The 18,516-nt window shown below is 43.0% G+C and overlaps 1 protein-coding gene across 2 annotated transcripts in view; it reads right to left on the reverse strand.

The window, feature by feature from the left end:
• CRHR1 (corticotropin releasing hormone receptor 1) overlaps nt 1-18,516 on the reverse strand; it is an 81,516-nt gene that overhangs the window by 49,680 nt on the left and 13,320 nt on the right. Inside the window, exon 2 of one of the 2 annotated variants that reach the window (XM_061588907.1) lies at nt 3,130-3,214. In XM_061588907.1, coding sequence (XP_061444891.1) covers nt 3,130-3,214 — 85 coding nt within the window. Of the gene's footprint in view, nt 1-3,129; nt 3,233-18,516 lie in introns of both variants that reach the window. The other variant, XM_061588906.1, reaches the window with a different exon arrangement.

Below are 18,516 nucleotides of genomic sequence, written 5' to 3' on the forward strand. Positions count from 1 at the left end.
CCCCCCCGCTCTTGGTATGCCACTGCTCCACTCCATTCTTCACTACCACTGTATATTGTAATTTGTATTTTATTTATTGTATATTGTATTTTAATTGTTGTTGCAAGTCGCCTAGAGTGTCCGTATAGTCGGACAGATAGGCGACTAACAAATAAAATTTATTATTTATTATTATTATTACCACCATCCATATTGTTAAACAATTGTTTTCTTCACTCCACCCTGTCTCGCTCTCCACCTCCTCCCTTGTCACCTCCTACCCACCCACAGAGCATGAGGGAAGAGCAACACTGCACAGAAGCCCAGTTTGAGGCACATGGTTTTCATCCACAAATCAGAGGAGCAGAAGACTTCCCCTGCTTCCCCCCCCCCCAAGTAATGCCCCAAAGTAATGCTGGAAACATTATAATTACTCCCCACAAGTAATAAAATTACTCCTGGTTCTATTACAATCAAAATGTAAAGGAATTACCCACTTGTTCCTCAAAAAAGTAATGAATTACTTGTAATGAATTACTTCCAAGCTCTGGGTATATGTATTTATGTATATATATGTTGGAACTTGCTGCCAAGTAGGTATGGGGGGAAATTCAATCAGTTCGCAAATTTATCAAACGTGCGTTTTCCAAAACAATATGAGAACCGAACAAAGCCAGCCTTTGAAATTCACACTTATCTGAATTTTGTGATACAATTCTCCAACTAAACAATGTTTACAAGAATGCATATATTAGGGGGAAATGTGCATAAAAATGAATCTATGATGCATTATATTAGGAGAAATTGCCTGCAAAAATGTGTAGATTAGTCAAATCTCTCTACAAAAATTGGTTTATTAGGAGAAATTCATACTAAAACGCTGAAGAATTTTATGGAGATTTTTTTTAAAAAACCTGCAAATTGCTGCAGAAATGTGGAGAACCAAATTTAAGATTGGAAAAATTAGAAACGGAGCCAAGGTGACAAGGCACCCATAGAGGGCCTCAAAATACTGGGGAGGATTGTAGCTTGGTGGCAGAACATCTGCTTTGCATGTAGCAAGTTCCAGCTTCAATCACTGGTGTCTCCCAGGTAGACAGGAAAGGCTGGGGAAAGTTCCTGCTTGAAACCCTGGGAAATCACTGCCAGTCAGTATAGACAATACTGAGCTAGATGGACCAATGGACTGAAAATGATCCATGGCTGCCCTGCTGGCTCCAAAGATCTGTGGCCCCTTGGGCAAGACACATTCAGTGGGCCCCCTTATTGTTTAGTAAGGGGTTTGCAAACTGAACACTTTCATACTACCTTTAGGTGAAGAGCATTTGATCCACCCACTTCACTTCTCTTCCTACCTGGCTCCCTTTGCCCCTCTGGACTTCAGGACTCCAGTGAAGCAGGCAGCTTATAGTGCCCCCACCCCATAAAAATAGGATTTGCATTACCGACAGAGACAGAGAGAGAGGACTCTGATTTGCATATAATTTGCATGTGGTAATTTATATGTATAGACACAAATTTAGAAATAATTATTATAATTTAAATAGAAATACACCTCACCACAGTGGTGAAGACACCAGGTGACTTGTGTATTTGCTCAGTCAGCTGAGTAGGTACTGTTTATCATTGATGGGCAACTTCAAGGTCCCTGCTTTCCCTTCTGGCTCCTTATTTGTAAACTGCATTTGGACTGGACAGCAGTCAAATAGAGGACATCTTTTAATAGAGGACTGTTCTCTGACAGCCCTTCAAAGCAGTCTTCTGTACAGTAGATCCTACTTGCGGGACAGGCATCTGGTTGCCCACTGTGAAAACAGGATGCTGGATTAGATGGGCCGTTGGCCTGATCCAGCCGGACTCATCTTCTGTTCTTAGCATACATGGCCCCCTAAGGAAGCTTTACATTTATTCTACCTGTTAATGAGCTCCCCAGAAGGGAAGAGGAAGGAGCTGAGCCAGAGCTGCAAGTTTCCCTAAGGAAAACAGGATTCCAATTGTAGTGGTCGATGCCAGGTGCTTATTGAAGGAGCCCTGGCAGGATAATTTGGCACAGGATGTTTAAGGCACTGGGGAAGAGCAATTGGGCCACAGGTTAAGGCCCTCTTAGTTTCCATAACACTCCATTCCGCTTACAAATGACCTGAATCAGAAACCCTTCATGTTTAGCATGCTTGCAGAATTTCTTGGTATGATTTAATGGCTTAGCAAATGTAATTCACACAAAGGAGTAACTATGGCAAAGAGTGCTCATTAATTAGGCAGGAAATTAACTTGCAAGTTAATTAGTAGAAATTAATAGATGCCATTTAAACCCTGCACTTCTGGACCTGGAGGAAGAGGGTTTAACTAGTATTGGCCTAGCCCAGTGTTGTCAAACACTAGTTGGGGTGGGGGTCTTATTAAGTCCTTCAGAATCCCCACTGCGTCCTGCAGCATTCTTAATCCACTCCAGTCCAATTGCTGAGCTATCTTCAGGGCTAGGAAGCCATGTCATTCAGATGGCAAAGTGCCTGATCTACCAATGGCTGTTGCTCCATGTTTCAACATCAGCCTCTTCCACCATTTCCTTCAGGTTAGACCAGAGGGGGGGAGACCTTTTTCAGTCCAAGTGCCACATTCCCTTCTAGGCAACTTTCTGGGGGCCACATGTCTGGGGTGGGCAGAAGCAAAAGTGGGCAGAGCAATGAATGTAATGAATGTTACCTTTGTACAGTAGGTTAGTATCCACATACACCCTCACCCTCCCTATCCTCCATCCAGAAAAGCAAGAGGGATTATCAGAGTTCAAAGACGCATCCCAGCCAGGCAAAAAATACTCAAGCAGAGTACAATTGGTTTTGGGGAGGAATCGTGGCCTGGGGAGAGTTCCAAGGGCCAGATAGAGGCCTGGAGGGCCACATGCAGCCTCCTGGCTTAAAGCACCCACTCCCTATCCCTGTGGGATGCAACCTCCAGGTTAACACCTGGCAATCTAAATCCAACATTCAATGAATCCAGGTCAGTGGGCACAGCCCTTAGTCTCAAAACCCAAGCCAATGGCCTCCAGGCTTTGATTACCACTTGTATTTCCCCCAGCAGGTGACTGTCCATGGAGCAGGACAGTGTGGCAGTCCACCAGAGATAAAAGTCAAGGCATAGGGACCCACTTACCGGTGACATTAGTAGCTGGAGAAAGTTTCTCGCACTGTTCATCCTTGATGGAAGCTGCAGCTAAGTTGATCCCGAAGAGAATAACCTGTTTGAGAAGGAGAGGCTGCTACTGTCAGGCTGCAGCGGAGGAAATGGACTACACCCCCCTCCTCTTGTCTCCCTCCCTCCTCTCAGTTGAGGGTCAAGGTCTTCCAGAGGCAATGGACTCTCCTTCGCTGGAGGTATTTTACTGTGGGGTACTGAATATTGTTAATTGACCCGTTAGTCCATTTTATGCTCAAACGTTTGATGCACTTTAAATGAATTATTAATGGTTGAACTGTCAGCGTTATGATGTAGTGGTATTACAACTTTTATTTTGTACAATGGCTACTGAGCTATTATTGTAATTGTCTGTTTTATGTGAACTGCTTTAAGTACAATAGATTGGGTTCAGAGGATGGAATTCAGTGCTAGCCTTGCTCAGAGTAGAGCCACGGAAGTTAATAAACATGACTAACTTAGGCTCATTAATTTCAGTGGGTCTACTCCAAGTAGGACATAGTTGAATCCAACCCAAAGGCTGCAATCCAGTCCATGTCTACTCAGAAGTAATCTTCACTGGGTTCAATGGAACATACTCCCAGGTAAGTGTGTATTGGATTGCAGCCTAAGACTGCAATCCTATATCAAATGACCTGCGAGTAAGTCCCATAGAAGTTAGTGGAGCTCGCTTTGGCAGACATGTATAGGACTGCACTGTAAGTTAGTTGCACTTAGTTCCTTTTGGAATCAGTGGGCGTAATTTGTGGCTAGCTTGCCCCATTGGTTCCACTAAAGTGCAATTACCTTAATCTGGACCCAGTCCAATGTATTTTAAAAAAATGTGGTATATAAATAATCTGTTATATGACTATTTAAGTAGAGGTTCGATGGCTTTGTGTCAAGGTTGCCGGAGTAGCAAGATTCCTGCATTCATTTGGACTGGATGACTTCCAAGGCTCCTTCCAACTCTATAATTCTGTGATACTGTGACTCTGTGACAGCTCATTCTGAGTGAAGCTTAGGAATGGCTGCATTAATGTGGTTTTTCATTCCACCAATATACACTTAGGACAGCACAGCTGGAACAAATATTAACAAAATTTGCTGGAAATGAACTCTTGTAATTCAAATATTGAATGGAACATTTCAAATAAAAAAAAGAATTAGCATTTAGAAGGTGAAATATTACCTAAAAATAAGAGTGCTTTAGATTTATTGGCATGTCTTGATTGCTTTGGCAGGCATAAGATTTGAAGTCAGATACTGCCAAATACTGAAAGTATCATTACATGTAATCTATTAAGTGTTGTCAAAAATCAACCTATTAGGTACTGAGATGAAATATCATAGGACATCAGTGCAGATAGTGCTGCGGTCAGGGCCAGGAGCAATGAGTGCACCCTATTTATTTTTTAAAAACAGCTTAATTTGTGATATGACAGTTTCCATTTCAAATAATGAGATTCTGTGCCTGCAAAAGTTTAGAGGCGTACATATGGCTTTGTTTCTAATCGGTGCATGTCCTGTAACATCTGCTGAAATCCTGTAACTTTTTATACCAAAAATGTTCTGGGGTTTGTTTGTTTTTGTCCCAGTTTTGTTGCATTATAATGAAAGAGTGCCTCTGCAGGCAGCTACAATACAATAACATTGAGGAAGCATTGCACAACAACTAATAAAGCGGAATTATATGTGGGTGTTCCAGTAAAAATCCACTATGAATGCACTATTATTGCATCAATACATGTTGCAGAATATACCTGCAAAAAAAAAAAGTCTGGAGGAGCCCATGTTGTTCAAAACTCCCCCGACTTGGCTCACCCTCTGCTAACTCAAAACTACCCCCCCGACTCAAGGTCTAAATGTATGTATTTATTTTTAAAACTTATATCCCCAACCTTCATCAAAAAGACTCCAAAACAAATTCGTACATTAAACACAATAATAAAACATTACATACCAATTGTTTGTTGGCTTCTCACTACACAGGCCAATATTGCAGCCTTTAAAAGCCTGTACAAAAAGGCAAGCCTTCAGCTGGTGATAAAGATATACAACGTTGGTGCCAGCCTAACCTCCAGAAGGGGACTATGTTCCAAAACTGGGGTACTACTGTTGAGAAGACCCTCTGATGAGCGATTGACCCCTGGATTTTACTTAAGGCTGGAACTATCAACAGGGCCTCTCCAGCAGATCTCAGGTCATGGGCTGGATGACATTGTTATTGATATTTGCATTTATATCCTGCTCTTCTACAATAAGTACCCACAGCAGCTTACAAAAGAAAAAGAATAAATAGAAAAAATACTATATAAATTCATGACTATGATCAAGTTGTTGTTTTCCCCCAGATGTAACACTCTTGCAGTTAGAAGATTGTATCCAAATCTCAGTTTATCATCAAGTTTTAGAGTGATGTATGTCTGCTCTGGAATTCATACATCATTTACAAATGTCCCATTGAGACTGCCCAAATTTTCCACCAAGTGTTCATCAGCAGGCATCATAGTTGACCATGGTACGTTGCTTGTCCACACTATGAGGCTGCAACATCAGTTCACAGTACTCTCTTCCAACAAGAATCATCTCTCATGGCAGCCTATGATGGATGCCTCCACTGCTCAGCAAAAACCAGGATGTGAAGCTAAATGTACACTTAGCTGATAAATCCTCACAAGGTTACATAATCCACCGCCTTCACCTTTTGCTATGTTGACTCTGAGAAGTGGCAGGCAAGTAATTAGGAGTAGCTTGACCAACAAGGGCACAGGTCAGTGGTAGAGCACATGTTGTATCTGAAAAGGGGCTGAGGTTCAATCCCTAGCATTTAGGAACATAGGAAGCTGCCTTATACCAAGTCAGACCCATGGTCCACCTAGCTGAGTGGCAGGCAGCTGCTCTCCAGGGTTTCTGGCAGGAGACATTCCCAGCCCTACCTGAAGTTGCTGGGGATTGAACCTGGGACCTTCTGCATATACAAGGCAGATGCTTTACTGCTGAGCTACAGCCCATTTGCAAGTAGGGTTGAGAAAGAAGACCCCTGTCTGAAACCCTGGAGAGCTGCTACCAGTCAATTGTGTTGACAATACTCTGAACTAGCTGGACCAGTTCTCTTGCTTGATATAAGGAAGATCCTATTTATTTAAGGACAGTGTTCCTTAGAAATGGGTAAAACTGTCTGAACTGAAAAATAACTATTCTAATACATTTCTGATTCTAAAAATTCATAGACACTAGAATATACATAGGCATTTGGGTTTGGGTTAAGTTTGCAGAAAGTTGTGTTGGTTATACGTTTTCAAGTCGTACCTAGAGATAGCAGCCCCACCTAGCAAGGAAGACTGTCATAGATGGCTGATGCAGATGGCAGATGCTGTTACATCTGGCAAATATTTGAATATCCATAGAATATACAGAGAATATTCAAAATCAAAGATTCCTCCATCCATTCTTCCTTGTCACCAACTGATCACTTATATAGTGCCATTTCTCTGTTCAGTACTACAGTGAGATTCGCAAGCAGTGCAAGGTGATAGTAGCAGTCTTCAGTAAGCAGCAGTGGATGGTGTAGTAGGGCTTGCTACTCACCTGACCTCCGTCTGGCTGAGTTGCTGCAGCATACCAGGACAGAGAGGGGTGCAGCGAGGTTAGCATAGTGTAAATGTGCCACTGAAGCCAATCCAGTGCTCCTGTTGGCACCATGCCAACCTCATCACTGCCACATCCCTCTTCATCCTGGTATGCTACACCGACTCAGCCAGGTGTAGGTCAGGTGAGTAGCACAGTCCCACCATGCTGTCTGCTGCTGCCCGTAAGTAAGATTGCCAGGTCTGCAGAAAGTTGAGCAGAGTGTTTTTTCCACCTTTTGGTCCTGTTTGTAGCACGTTGTATAAAAAAGGAAGGCATTAGCTCCACTTGAGGATACTATGGCATTTGAAAGCCAAATACCATGAAAAACGCCCTCCTTCAGCTTAAGTAACTCACACACATATACATATATGATGATGAAAAGGTGCTCTGCTGGTCCAGACATTTTAGTGTCTGCAACAGGATCTGATAGCTATCTCAGGAAGTGCCCTGACAGCGCTGGAGAAAGAAGATGGATGGAGCTGCAGCTTGCTTGGACACTCTTGTTACGAGATAACTGCCACACTTTCTTGGGCAAATAATGACTCTTAGATTGAGAGAGAGAGAGAGAGAGAGAGAGGACCTGATTTCTAAAAGGAAAGGTGTTGCAACTCAAGACACTTTGGAAATCATGGCCTTTGACCAGGAAATTCTCTCTTGTAATCTCTGATGTATATGGAGTGGATTATGATTATTTAAGTGTTGAGGACAAGACTCTGTGGCTGCATTCAGACTGCACATTCTCATCACAATAAACTATCATATATCATGATATCGGAATACAGCCTATCTGTGCTCGGAGTCCCTCTTTTCTTTATTAGTATTTCACACACTCCAGGACTGGGATGGAGCCCCAGCTCAAATGAAACCCTATGTCTCATTTTCAGAGTAGGTAAATCCACTGAAGAAGAAAAGGCAATAATGGGTTAAATTATCTCTGTTATTAAACATTACTTACATCCCCAGCACTTTTTCACCTGATTGGAGCTATTAAGGGATAATCAGGCAAGTTAATCCGGCAAGAACAAATGTGAACATATGATTAATGGTCAGCTAATTTCTTTGGAGTGTCACCCACATACTATATGAACAGTATGGGAAATTTAAAAAGTTATTAACTCATTAAAGCAATTTGGAAACAAAAAAAGTTCAGGTCCTCTTTGTGGGCATGAAATCTCTTCACTGACCCATTGCTTAATTAGTTCTCATTTACAATGACTTTCCCTTGAATGCTTTTTTTTTTAATGGCCTGTCCTTTGCAGTAAGTACCTTCTGCTCTTGTGATCAGAGATTAAAAGAGCTTGGCATACTTAGAAAAATAGTCTGGGAGAGGTTTAAAGAAGATTGTGGTACTTCATTTAATATGGCTTACAAACTGGCCATTTATAGAAAAGCCTGTGATGCTAATTCAAATGTACAATAGGTAGAGACGGGAAACACCTAAAAGCAAATGTCCCTAACTTGAATTTTCTTGTCAAAATTTGAATTTATATTCTCTTATTTATGATTTTTTTGCATTCCAGGACATGGATACTTTGGGTCTGAGAGTTCTAAGAAAACACAACATGTGCACACAAACATAATTTAGCAAGTTGGTGTCTTATTGTTGTTGCCTTAAAATGAGTGGGGAACAGATTGGAACTTGCCCAACCTTCTGGGGGCTGCATTCCAGTGGTGGGTGGGGCAAAAGTGGGCAGAGAGAGACACCCCCCAAATAAAAATAAAAATGCATGTACCTCTATGTCACATGCAACGCACGCACGTGCATACAGACAAACATATTGGCACAAACACACAAGCACCAGACACCAGGCACACAATGCTCTTTCTCCCTCCCGCCCCCTCATATATGCATCATACAGTCACACACTTTTACATATACTCTCACATACCAGACATTCAGCCAAGTGTGCGTACGCACGCACACACACAACCAGCATTTCCAACCCTCTCTACTGAACATGTGAAGGAACAATAAAGGCAGACTGCCTGCCCCTCACCATGGCATAACCACAACCCATTAATCCTATCTCTCACAGATTTCGAAGAAAGATTTCTAGAGCAGAAAGCATCCTTTCAAAGCAAATCAGAGTCTTGGCAGTTCTTACTTGATCAACTAACTTAATTATCTTTGGAAGCTCTAAACAAAGCTCACTCTCTCTTGTCTCTTGATGATCCCAGTCCATGTCTTGTCTTGGGTGAGCTTTTATTTTTAGTGCAACTAGGTAAGTGCTCCAACTGAGCAATTGCTGTATGTTGTACATAGTGCAAAAAGGTCAAACAAAACTGCATTGGAACTTAATGATGTCACAGAAATCTGCATTGTAGCTTGATGATCCAATGACCTTTTCTTTGCACATGCAGACCATTGGCCAGTTACAAAGATACTACTACTACTACTACATTTGTATGCCACTTTCCACACAAATGTGCCTAAAGCAGCTCACAACACAACAGAAAAAAGTGTATATCAATTCACTAACATGCAAAAAACCTTGCGGTTTAAGAATATACAATATATTTGGGTTGGTCTTTCACAAAAAAGTAATTCTCCATCTTTGGAGATGGCAGGTGTTGCCACCACTCACCATATGTTCAGAGGCACATGTTACCAAATTCTTCCAAGCTACACAGGAAGTGGATTGGACTGTGAAAGACCAACCCAAATTGTGTTTGCATTTTGACAAATTTGTAGGGCAATACAATATCTCAGAGAGGAGGTCAGGTCTCCTGCTCCCCTGGTGCATTTACTATAGCAGCCCAATTTCCCCGCTTTTTAAAGTTTGATAGAAATATCTGTTGGCTACAGGTACATTCTTAAACCGCAAGGTTTTTTGCCTGTTAGTGAATTTCCCTGCTTTTTAGTCCGGGAGGTAAAAAATGGGATCCTGTGCAAGTTTGCTGAGAATGGATTGATCATTTGTATGCTTATTGAGTTCAGTGGGATATACTGCCCTGCAATCATGCTTAGGATAGGTGAAACTGACCACAGGGGATGCAGAGGGGAGGAGGGGGAGGGGAGCAGGCAGGGAGGGGAAGAGGAGGGTAGGTTTGATCATTTGCATGTTTATTGAGTTCAGTGGTATTTACTCCTGTGCAATCATGCTTAGGATAGGTAAAACTGACCATGGGGAGGGAAGCCTGGAGTGGGCAGGGGAGAAGAAAGAAGGAAGAGGAGAGGAGGGGAAGAAGGGAAGAGGAAGGGGGAGGAGAGGGGAAGGAGGGGAAAGGCAGTTCTGATAATTTGCATGCTTATTGAGTTCATTGGGATTTATTCCTGTGGAATCATGGCTAGGATAGGTAAAACTGACTATGGGGGAGGAGGAGGGAGAGGGGAGAGTAGAGGGAAGGAAGAAGGAGGAGAGGGGAGCAGAAGGAGTAGGAGGGGGAAGGAGGGGATTGGAAGGGAAAGGTGAAGCAAGGGGGAGGGATTGGGCAAAAGGAGGGGGGAGGGGAGGGGAGATTTGATCATTTGCATACTTATTGAGTTCAGTGGGATTTACTCCCGTGCAATCATGCTTGAAAATGAAATGGACTGCCTTCAAGTCGATTCCAACTTATGGCGACCCTATGAATATGGTTTTCATGGCAATCAGTATTCAGAGGTGGTTTACCTTTGCCTTCCTCTGAGGCTGAGAGGCAAAACTGACCATGGGGGGAAGGGGGAGGGGGGAGGGGAAGGAGGAAGAGGAGGGGATGGGAGGTTTGATCATTTGCATGCTTTTTGACTTCAGTGGGATTTACTCCTGTGCAATCATGCTTAGAATAGGTGAAATTGAACTGGGGGAGGGGTGGGGGGACGAGGAGGGCAGGAAGGGGAGGGGAGGAGATTGGGTGGGTGGGCACTGGGCAGAGGGGAAGCCAACATTGTGAACAGTATCATTCTTTTTCAGGGTTTCCCCCACCTTTTTATTCTACAGCATGGACATGTAGCCTCCCACCCAAATTTATTTATTTATTTAATTAAATTTTTATACCGCCCATAGCCTGGGCTGTCCCTGGCCATATCCACACCAGACTGTTATTTCATTTTAGGCAGTTATGGCTTCTCCCAAAGAATCCTGGGAAGTGTAGTGAAGAGTGCTGAGAGTTGCTAGGAGAGGCCCTGTTCCACTCACAGAGATTCAATCAGAGCAGCTGGCTGTTAAACCACTCTGGCCACTGGAGCTCTGTCAGGGGAATAGGAGTCTCCTCTCAGCACCCTTCACAAACTACACTTCCCAGGATTCTTTGGGGGAAGCCATGACTGTCTGAAGTGAAATCAAAGTCTGGTGTGGGTGTGGCCCCCTGATTAGGCAAGCCCAACAGCTGTGAGTCTGGCTTTTAGAACACTGACAGTTGGTTCTTACTGAGCATGCCCGCAATTATCAATGAGTTCAAGCCAAACTTTCTTAAATTAATTAAAACTTCAGCCAGGCTTTTTTTTTTTAACTTTTAAACTGCAGAAGGTGAAGGTTGAAGTATGGGGCAAGGTCAGTAATAGGATTTCAGGTACTCTGTGAACATGGCTGATTTTTAATTAATTTCAACAGATTATGAGAACTCTTGCACAAAAAGTCCAAAAAGGGTCTGTTTTTTCCTCTCTCTTTTTACACTTTGAACTCTCGATTCTCTTTGACTGTTTTGTGTATCACCATGAAAATTTAGAGGGTTGTTAAGCAAGCGTTTCTGAGTGCAGGACTCTAAGTTTTGTAAGGTTTTGTTTTGAAATGAGCTTATGGGAAGGATCAGAGTGGCATGGGGGTATTTTCAGTTTAACATTGAGGAATGCAAAAAATCCATGCTGACTATAGTATACAGCCACTCTTGTGGCTGTATAATATAGCATTGCAATAACAGTCCAACGTCAATTCAAACACAATATGACAGCAGATCCACCAAAGTCTAAGAGCATTCACACTATGTAATGCAAGCATAGCTGTCCCACATAGGAGAGAGGACGAGAGGAGGAAAATGTGCCTTTCCGTGCATCTCTCACTGTGGGTACACATATTTCCCTTTAATGGCAAAGCAGTTGGACTAGTGCAGCCTTTCCCAACTAGTGGGCCACCAGGTGTTGTTGGACCACAACTCCCATCAGCCTCAGCCAGCATTGCCAATGGTCAGGAAAGATGGGAATTGTGGTCCAACAACATCTGGTGGCCCACTAGTTGGGAAATGCTGGACTAGTGCCAACCACTACTGCAGTAAAACACAACCAGCCAAAGAGAAGGGAATGGGTTCTGCCTGCCTGAGAAACACTTAAAGGTGTTTTTTTAACTAAAAAGAGGGACCCCAAAATGGGAACACCAACAGCTGCATATGTGCATGCTGCCACAGGACCCTAGATCTCTTTCAGGCAACCTGGGAGGAAGGGCAGGATATAAATCTAATAAATAATAAACAATAATAAACAATGACATCAGGCACTTGTCATCCCATGCTTTCCAGTGCATTTTCTAATCAATTTCCTTATGGCAAACGAAGAAGATGTCTAATTTCTTTGGGAAGCAGTTTTGCAAAAGCTCCAAATCAGCCCTGTAGCTGGGAGACATCCCCCTCCAGAGCTGTGCTTCACCAGCACCCCTAGGATGTTGGGGAGGGAAATTGTCTTTTTTTAAAAATTGTGACATGACAGAGGATGACAACCTCAATATAAAGAATGATAGCTTGTTTTAAGAAGCAGTTTAAGCATAGGACCTTCTGAAAAATTCAGTGAATAAGGCAGGGCGAGTGCACAAAGTCTCAACTGGAAGAGCCCCCAAAAGTCTGCTCATTCAAGATTTTCCCTGAATAAGGATGGATTTTTCATGATCACAATCATTTTATAATTACTTAAGTGATCCTTAAAAAAACAGCCTGTATAGTAACATGACCCTTGAAGAGCTAGATATTACAACTTTGTATTATGGGCTAGAGTTAGACTCCGCCGCTTTGCTCTGCTTTTCAGATTCAGTTTCAGTTGTGTTCTCTACCCAACCAGCGATAAAGAAGCATGTTTGTTTGCCTGCATTAAAAAGTAAGAGTTTATAGAATCATAGAGTTGGAAGGGGCCTATAAGGCCATCAAGTCCAACCCCTGCTCAATGCATGAATCCAAATACAAGTATTCCTGACAGCTGTCCAGCTGCCTCATGAATGCCTCCAGTGTCGGAGAGCCCACTACCTCTCTAGGTAATTGGTTCCATTGTCGTATGGCTCTAACAGAAAGTTTTTCCTGATGTTCAGTCGAAATCTGGCTTCCTGAAACTTGAGCCCATTATTTTGTGTCCTGCACTCTAGGACGATTGAGAAGAGATTCCGGCCCTCCTCTGTGTGACAACCTTTCATGTACTTGAAGAGTGCTATCATATCTCACCTCACTCTTCTCTTCTCCAGGCTAAACATGCCAGTTCTTTCAGTCTCTCCTCATAGGGCTTTGTTTCCAGTCCCCTGATCATCCTTGTTGCCCTCCTCTGAACCTGTTCTAGTTTGTCTGCATCCTTCTTGAAGTGCGGAGACCAGAACTGGATGCAGTACTCAAGATGAGGCCTAACCAGTGCTGAATAGAGGGGAACTAATACTTCACGCGATTTGGAAACTATACGTCTGTTAATGCAGCCTAATATAGCATTTGCCTTTTTTTCAGCCAGATTGCACTGTTGGCTCATATTCAGCTTGTGATCAACGACAATTCCAAGATCCTTCTCACATGTTATATTGCTGAGCCAAGTATCCCCCATCTTATAACTGTGCATTTGGTTTCTTTTTCCTAAGTGTAGAACTTGGCATTTATCCCTGTTGAATTTCATTCTGTTGTTTACAGCCCAATGCTCCAGCCTATTAAGGTCCCTTTGAATTTTCTTTCTGTCTTCCACGGTATTAGCTATGCCCCCCAATTTGTATCATCTGCAAATTTGATAAGCATGCTCTGTACTTCCTCATCCAAGTCATTAATAAAAATGTTGAAGAGCACTGGGCCCAGGACCGAGTCCTGTGGTACCCCACTCGTTACTTCCGCCCAGTTTGAGAAGGAACCATTGATGAGCACACTTTGAGTACGATTCTGGAGCCAACTGTGTATTCACCTGATAGTTGTTCCACCCAGACCACATTTAGCTAGCTTGCTATTCAGAATATCATGGGGCACTTTGTCAAAAGCTTTGCTGAAGTCGAGATATTTTATGTCCACAGCATTCCCATAGTCTACAAGGGAGGTTACCTGATCAAAAAATGAGGTAAGATTAGTTTGGCAGGATTTGTTCTTCATAAATCCATGTTGGCTCCTAGTAATCACTGCATTGTTTTCAAGGTGCTTACAGATTGACTGCTTTATAATCTGCTCTAGAGTTTTTCCAGGGATTTATGTTAGGTTGACTGGTCTGTTGTTCCCCGGTTCCTCCTTTTTGCCTTTTTGAAGATACGGACAACATTAGCTCTCCTCCAGTCATCCGGCACTTTACCAGTCCTCCATAATTTTGCAAAGATAATAGACAGCGGTTCTAAGAGTTCTTCAGCCAGTTCCTTCAATATTCTAGGATGCAGTTTATCGGGCCCTGCTGATTTGAACTCATTCAAAGTGATTAAGTATTCCTTGACCGTTTGTCTATCAGTCTCAAGCTCCAATCCTGCCCCTTCTACTTCATGTTTCCCAGGAGGATCATAGACCCTTTTTTGGGAGAAGACTGAGCCAAAGTAGGAATTGAGCATTTCTGCCTTGTCTTTGTCATCTGTTATCATTTTGCCATCTTCACTGAGTAGCTGTGCCACCATTTCTTTTCTCTTGCTTTTGCTATGGACGTACCTGAAGAAAGCTTTTTTGTTGCTTTTAGAATCTCTTGCTAACCTCAGCCCATTCTCAGCTTTACCCTTCCTGACACCATCCCTGCAATTCCGTGATACCTGCCTGTATTCCTTTGTGGCCTGGCCTTTTTTTACTTCCTGTATGTGTCCTTTTTTTGTTTTCAGGTGATCTCTAAGCTTTTTGTGAAGCCACATTGGCTTCTTCTGCTGTTTTCCTCCTTTTTTCCTTATCGGAATTGCTTGCCATTGTGCTTTTGGAATTTCCTTTTTTAAAAACTCCCACCTATCTTCGACTCCTTTTCTCATTAGGGTCGCTAGCCATGGAAGCGTACTTACAATTGTTCTGAGTTTATTAAAATCAGCTTTCCTGAAGTCCAGGGTGCATGTATGGCTACTCTCAGCTTTTGCTTCTGTTAAAATCAAGAATTCAAGTATGGTGTGGTCACTTTCCCCCAAAGTTCCCGTAACTGCCACTTCATCCACCAAATCATCTCTGTTGGTTAGAATCAAGTCCAGGATAGCTGATCCTCTGGTTGCTTCCTCCACTTCCTGAAGGAGAAAGTTATCTCCAACACATGCCAGAAATTTCTTAGAGGGACCATGTTTGGCAGAATTTGTCTCCCAACAGATATCGAGATAATTGAAGTGCCCCATTACTACTACATCATGCCTCCTCAAAACATTGATAATTTGCTTTTCAAAAGTTATATTCACATCTTCTCCTTGATTGGGTGGTCGGTAGTAGACTCCAAGCACCACATTCCTTTTATTACTTGCCCCATTAATTTTAATCCAGATACTCTCGGTGGAGCTACCAAGCTCATCTTCCTGTATTTCTGTGCAGGGATATATATTTTTAACATATAGCACGACTCCACTTCCCTTTTTATTCCTTCTGTTCTTTTTGAACAAGTTATATCCTTCAATTGCTGTATTCCAGTCATGGAAGTCATCCCACCAAGTTTCAGTTATACCTATCAAGTCGTAATTACCCTCCTGTATTAAGAGTTCAAGTTCGTCCTGCTTGTTTCCTATGCTCTGCGTAATAGTATACAGACATCGAAGACCATGTGATTTATGGCTTGGCTTCCTTACTACATTTTTCTGAGGGCTGTTACTGGGCCCTGTTAGATCTGATCTCTCTGTTCCTGTTACTGTGCACAAGACTTCATCAGTCATTACCACCAAGTTTACGTCTCCCTTTCCCTTAGAATTCAGTTTAAAGCCCTCCTGATGAACTTCTCCATGCTGCGGCCAAACACATTCTTCCCAGTCCTTGTGAGATGCAACCCATCACTTGCCAGCAGTCCATTTTCCAGGAAGCATAGCCTGTGGTCCCAGAATCCAAATCTCTCACATCAGCACCACCTTCACAGCCATTCATTCACACGGAGTATTTTTCTTTCCCTTTCTACTCCTCTTCTAAGGACTGGAAGGATGGATGAAAAAACTATCTGGGCCCCAAAGGCCTTGAGTTTCCTTCCCAGAGCTTCAAAGTCTGATGTGATTTCTTCATACCTCCGTTTGGCAGTATCATTTATTCTCACATGGATGAGGAGAAAGGGATACCTGTCGGTGGGCTTGATAAGTGATGGCAACCCTTCCATCACATCTCTAATTCATCCTCCTGGTAGACAGCATACCTGGCGAGTCCACGGATATTCTTTGCATACTTGTGTTTCGATCCCACGCAGCAGGGAGTCTCCCACTACTAATTCTCTTCTTGTTGTGGGGTGTGGTTTTCTTGCTCCTGCTTGATTGAGCTTCAGCCTCTTGCTCGTTGTTGCATGGGGTCTCCTGTAATTCTTCCACCACAGGCTGTCCTCCAGTCTCATCTTCGAGTAGTTGAAAGCAGTTCATAGTTCCACTGGTGAAGGGTGTCTTCTAGCTCTTCTCCTAACTGTCACCCTTTCCCACAGAGTTTCCTCCACTTTGTTGTTCCTCTCCAAAGCAGTCTCCTCTTCTTATTTATTTATTTATTTATTCTGCAATTATTATGATGAGTAGAGCAAGATTGGGAGCTTATTGCTAAAGGGTGAAATAAAGAGATAACTTAAAGTGATCTAAAAAAAATGCCTACCTTAAATTACGCTTTACCCTTTTAAAGCACTGTCTATATTCTGTCTATACTCACAATCATAGTGGCTATCTTTTCTTCTTTTTCTCAATTACTTGATGGCAAAGGATGAAAACATCCCTAGAGGAATAGAAATATTGCTGTGTACACTACAGTCAGCTAGCTAGCTGGCTGGCTGGCTGGCTGGCTGGCTACCTAGGCTGTAACTCAGGCCTAATTTCTGATTTTCCCAATAATTACAGCTCAGCATGAGGCCTTTTCAGGGTTTCTGGACAGAAAAACCAACCCAGCAACCAAGAAAAAAATTCCAACTGCTTTCCACAATTAGTTTCCAATAGTTTAGTTAGTCCTTTATGCAGCACCCAGTTAAAAAGTTTTCCTTTGATTTTCTCTCTGCCGTTTCCTAAACTTTTGGTATGGACAGGTTTGTTTTTTGAGTGGAATCTAAAACTGAGATAGCTAATGCAGCATCAAAGTCAAGCTCAGGAGCTTACTGCCATTACCAAAGTACTTCAGTTCATGAAGAATCAGAACATACAGACAAACCACAGGTGAAAGAGGACTGTAGCTATAGGCAAAGTCAACCTTTTGAGTCAGATATTCCTGGGGATCTCTCAAAAAAGGGTGAGACAACTCAACAGATTAAACTTAATTCATGTAAGTTAACACACTCTCTAGATGGAAGCAGAGAGCAGGGGAAGGTCATTGCCTTTCCCTTCCCCTAGCTTGGCCCCAGGGCTGGCTCCAGGAATGCCGGGGCACTTGGGCATCAGCTTGCCCTGGGCCCCGGCATGTGTGTGCGTGCATGCACACCTGCGCATGCATGCATGCGGGGGCCCCATGCCCCCCACCTACCTGTCTGCTGTCTTTTACCATTGCCCTTAACAAAGATGGCAGCCACGGTTTCCCTAAAGGGATGGCGCCTCCGCCACCATCTTTGTTGATGGCACACGTGCGTGCTATGCACACGCATCTCTGCCATCAACTAAGATGGCAGCAGGGGCTTCAGTACCTTAGGGAAACCGCAGCCGCCATCTTCGTTAAGGGCAATGGTAAAAGACAGCAGACAGGTAAGCGGGGGGTGGGGGTGAGGGCTCCCACGGATCACAGAAGGGGAGCGGAGGGGTGGCTGAGGGGCCCCCTGTAGCTCCAGGGGCCATCAGGCCAGTGCCCCACCTGGCCACCCTTTAGAACCGGCCCTGCTTGGCCCTCCGCCCTCTCCACCAGGGGTGGGATTGGCTGGCACTATGCATCTCTGCCCCTAGATTTGTGGTTGCCCCACCTAGAAATATGACTGCCCCACCTGACAAGGAAGGCTGGCTATAGGGCTACACATACACACATATACCACACACATATTATTCACACATTCACCACATATACATAATACAGCAAACACAATTTTCAATAGCAACCACACATTTACTGTAAGATCTACTTTGTTGTCCATAGTTGTACACAAGTATATAGCGCAAATATGAATTTAGTTAATTACCTGCTTAAAAATCAATATGACACTATTTCAGTTTCAGGTGATATTTCCAAGCTATGGGGTGGGAGTTTCTCTTGACTAAATGGCACAGACAAATCATTCATTGTGTGGGAAACCCTGAGCCAAGCAATGTATATTGCTTGTTTAGCAACAATGCCATTAGCTCTTTCTTTTTCCCACGGGTACAACTGTGATTAACAGCCCACATTTTTAATCTGCAATTAATCATGGCAATTAAGGCTTTTAGTCCTATTTCTAAGAGCTCTTTAAGAAAGCACTTTGGACTAGTAAAAGCTACAGATAGCTCACAAATGCAGAGAGCACCACATACAAAGAATGTCATACTGATTGAATTTTGTATAACATGTTCAAGTATCTACAATTTTTTTTATCTTCTATGAAGCCTC

This window comes from Rhineura floridana, chromosome 11, assembly GCF_030035675.1.
Source record: "Rhineura floridana isolate rRhiFlo1 chromosome 11, rRhiFlo1.hap2, whole genome shotgun sequence".
Classification (NCBI taxonomy): Eukaryota; Metazoa; Chordata; class Lepidosauria; order Squamata; family Rhineuridae; genus Rhineura; species Rhineura floridana.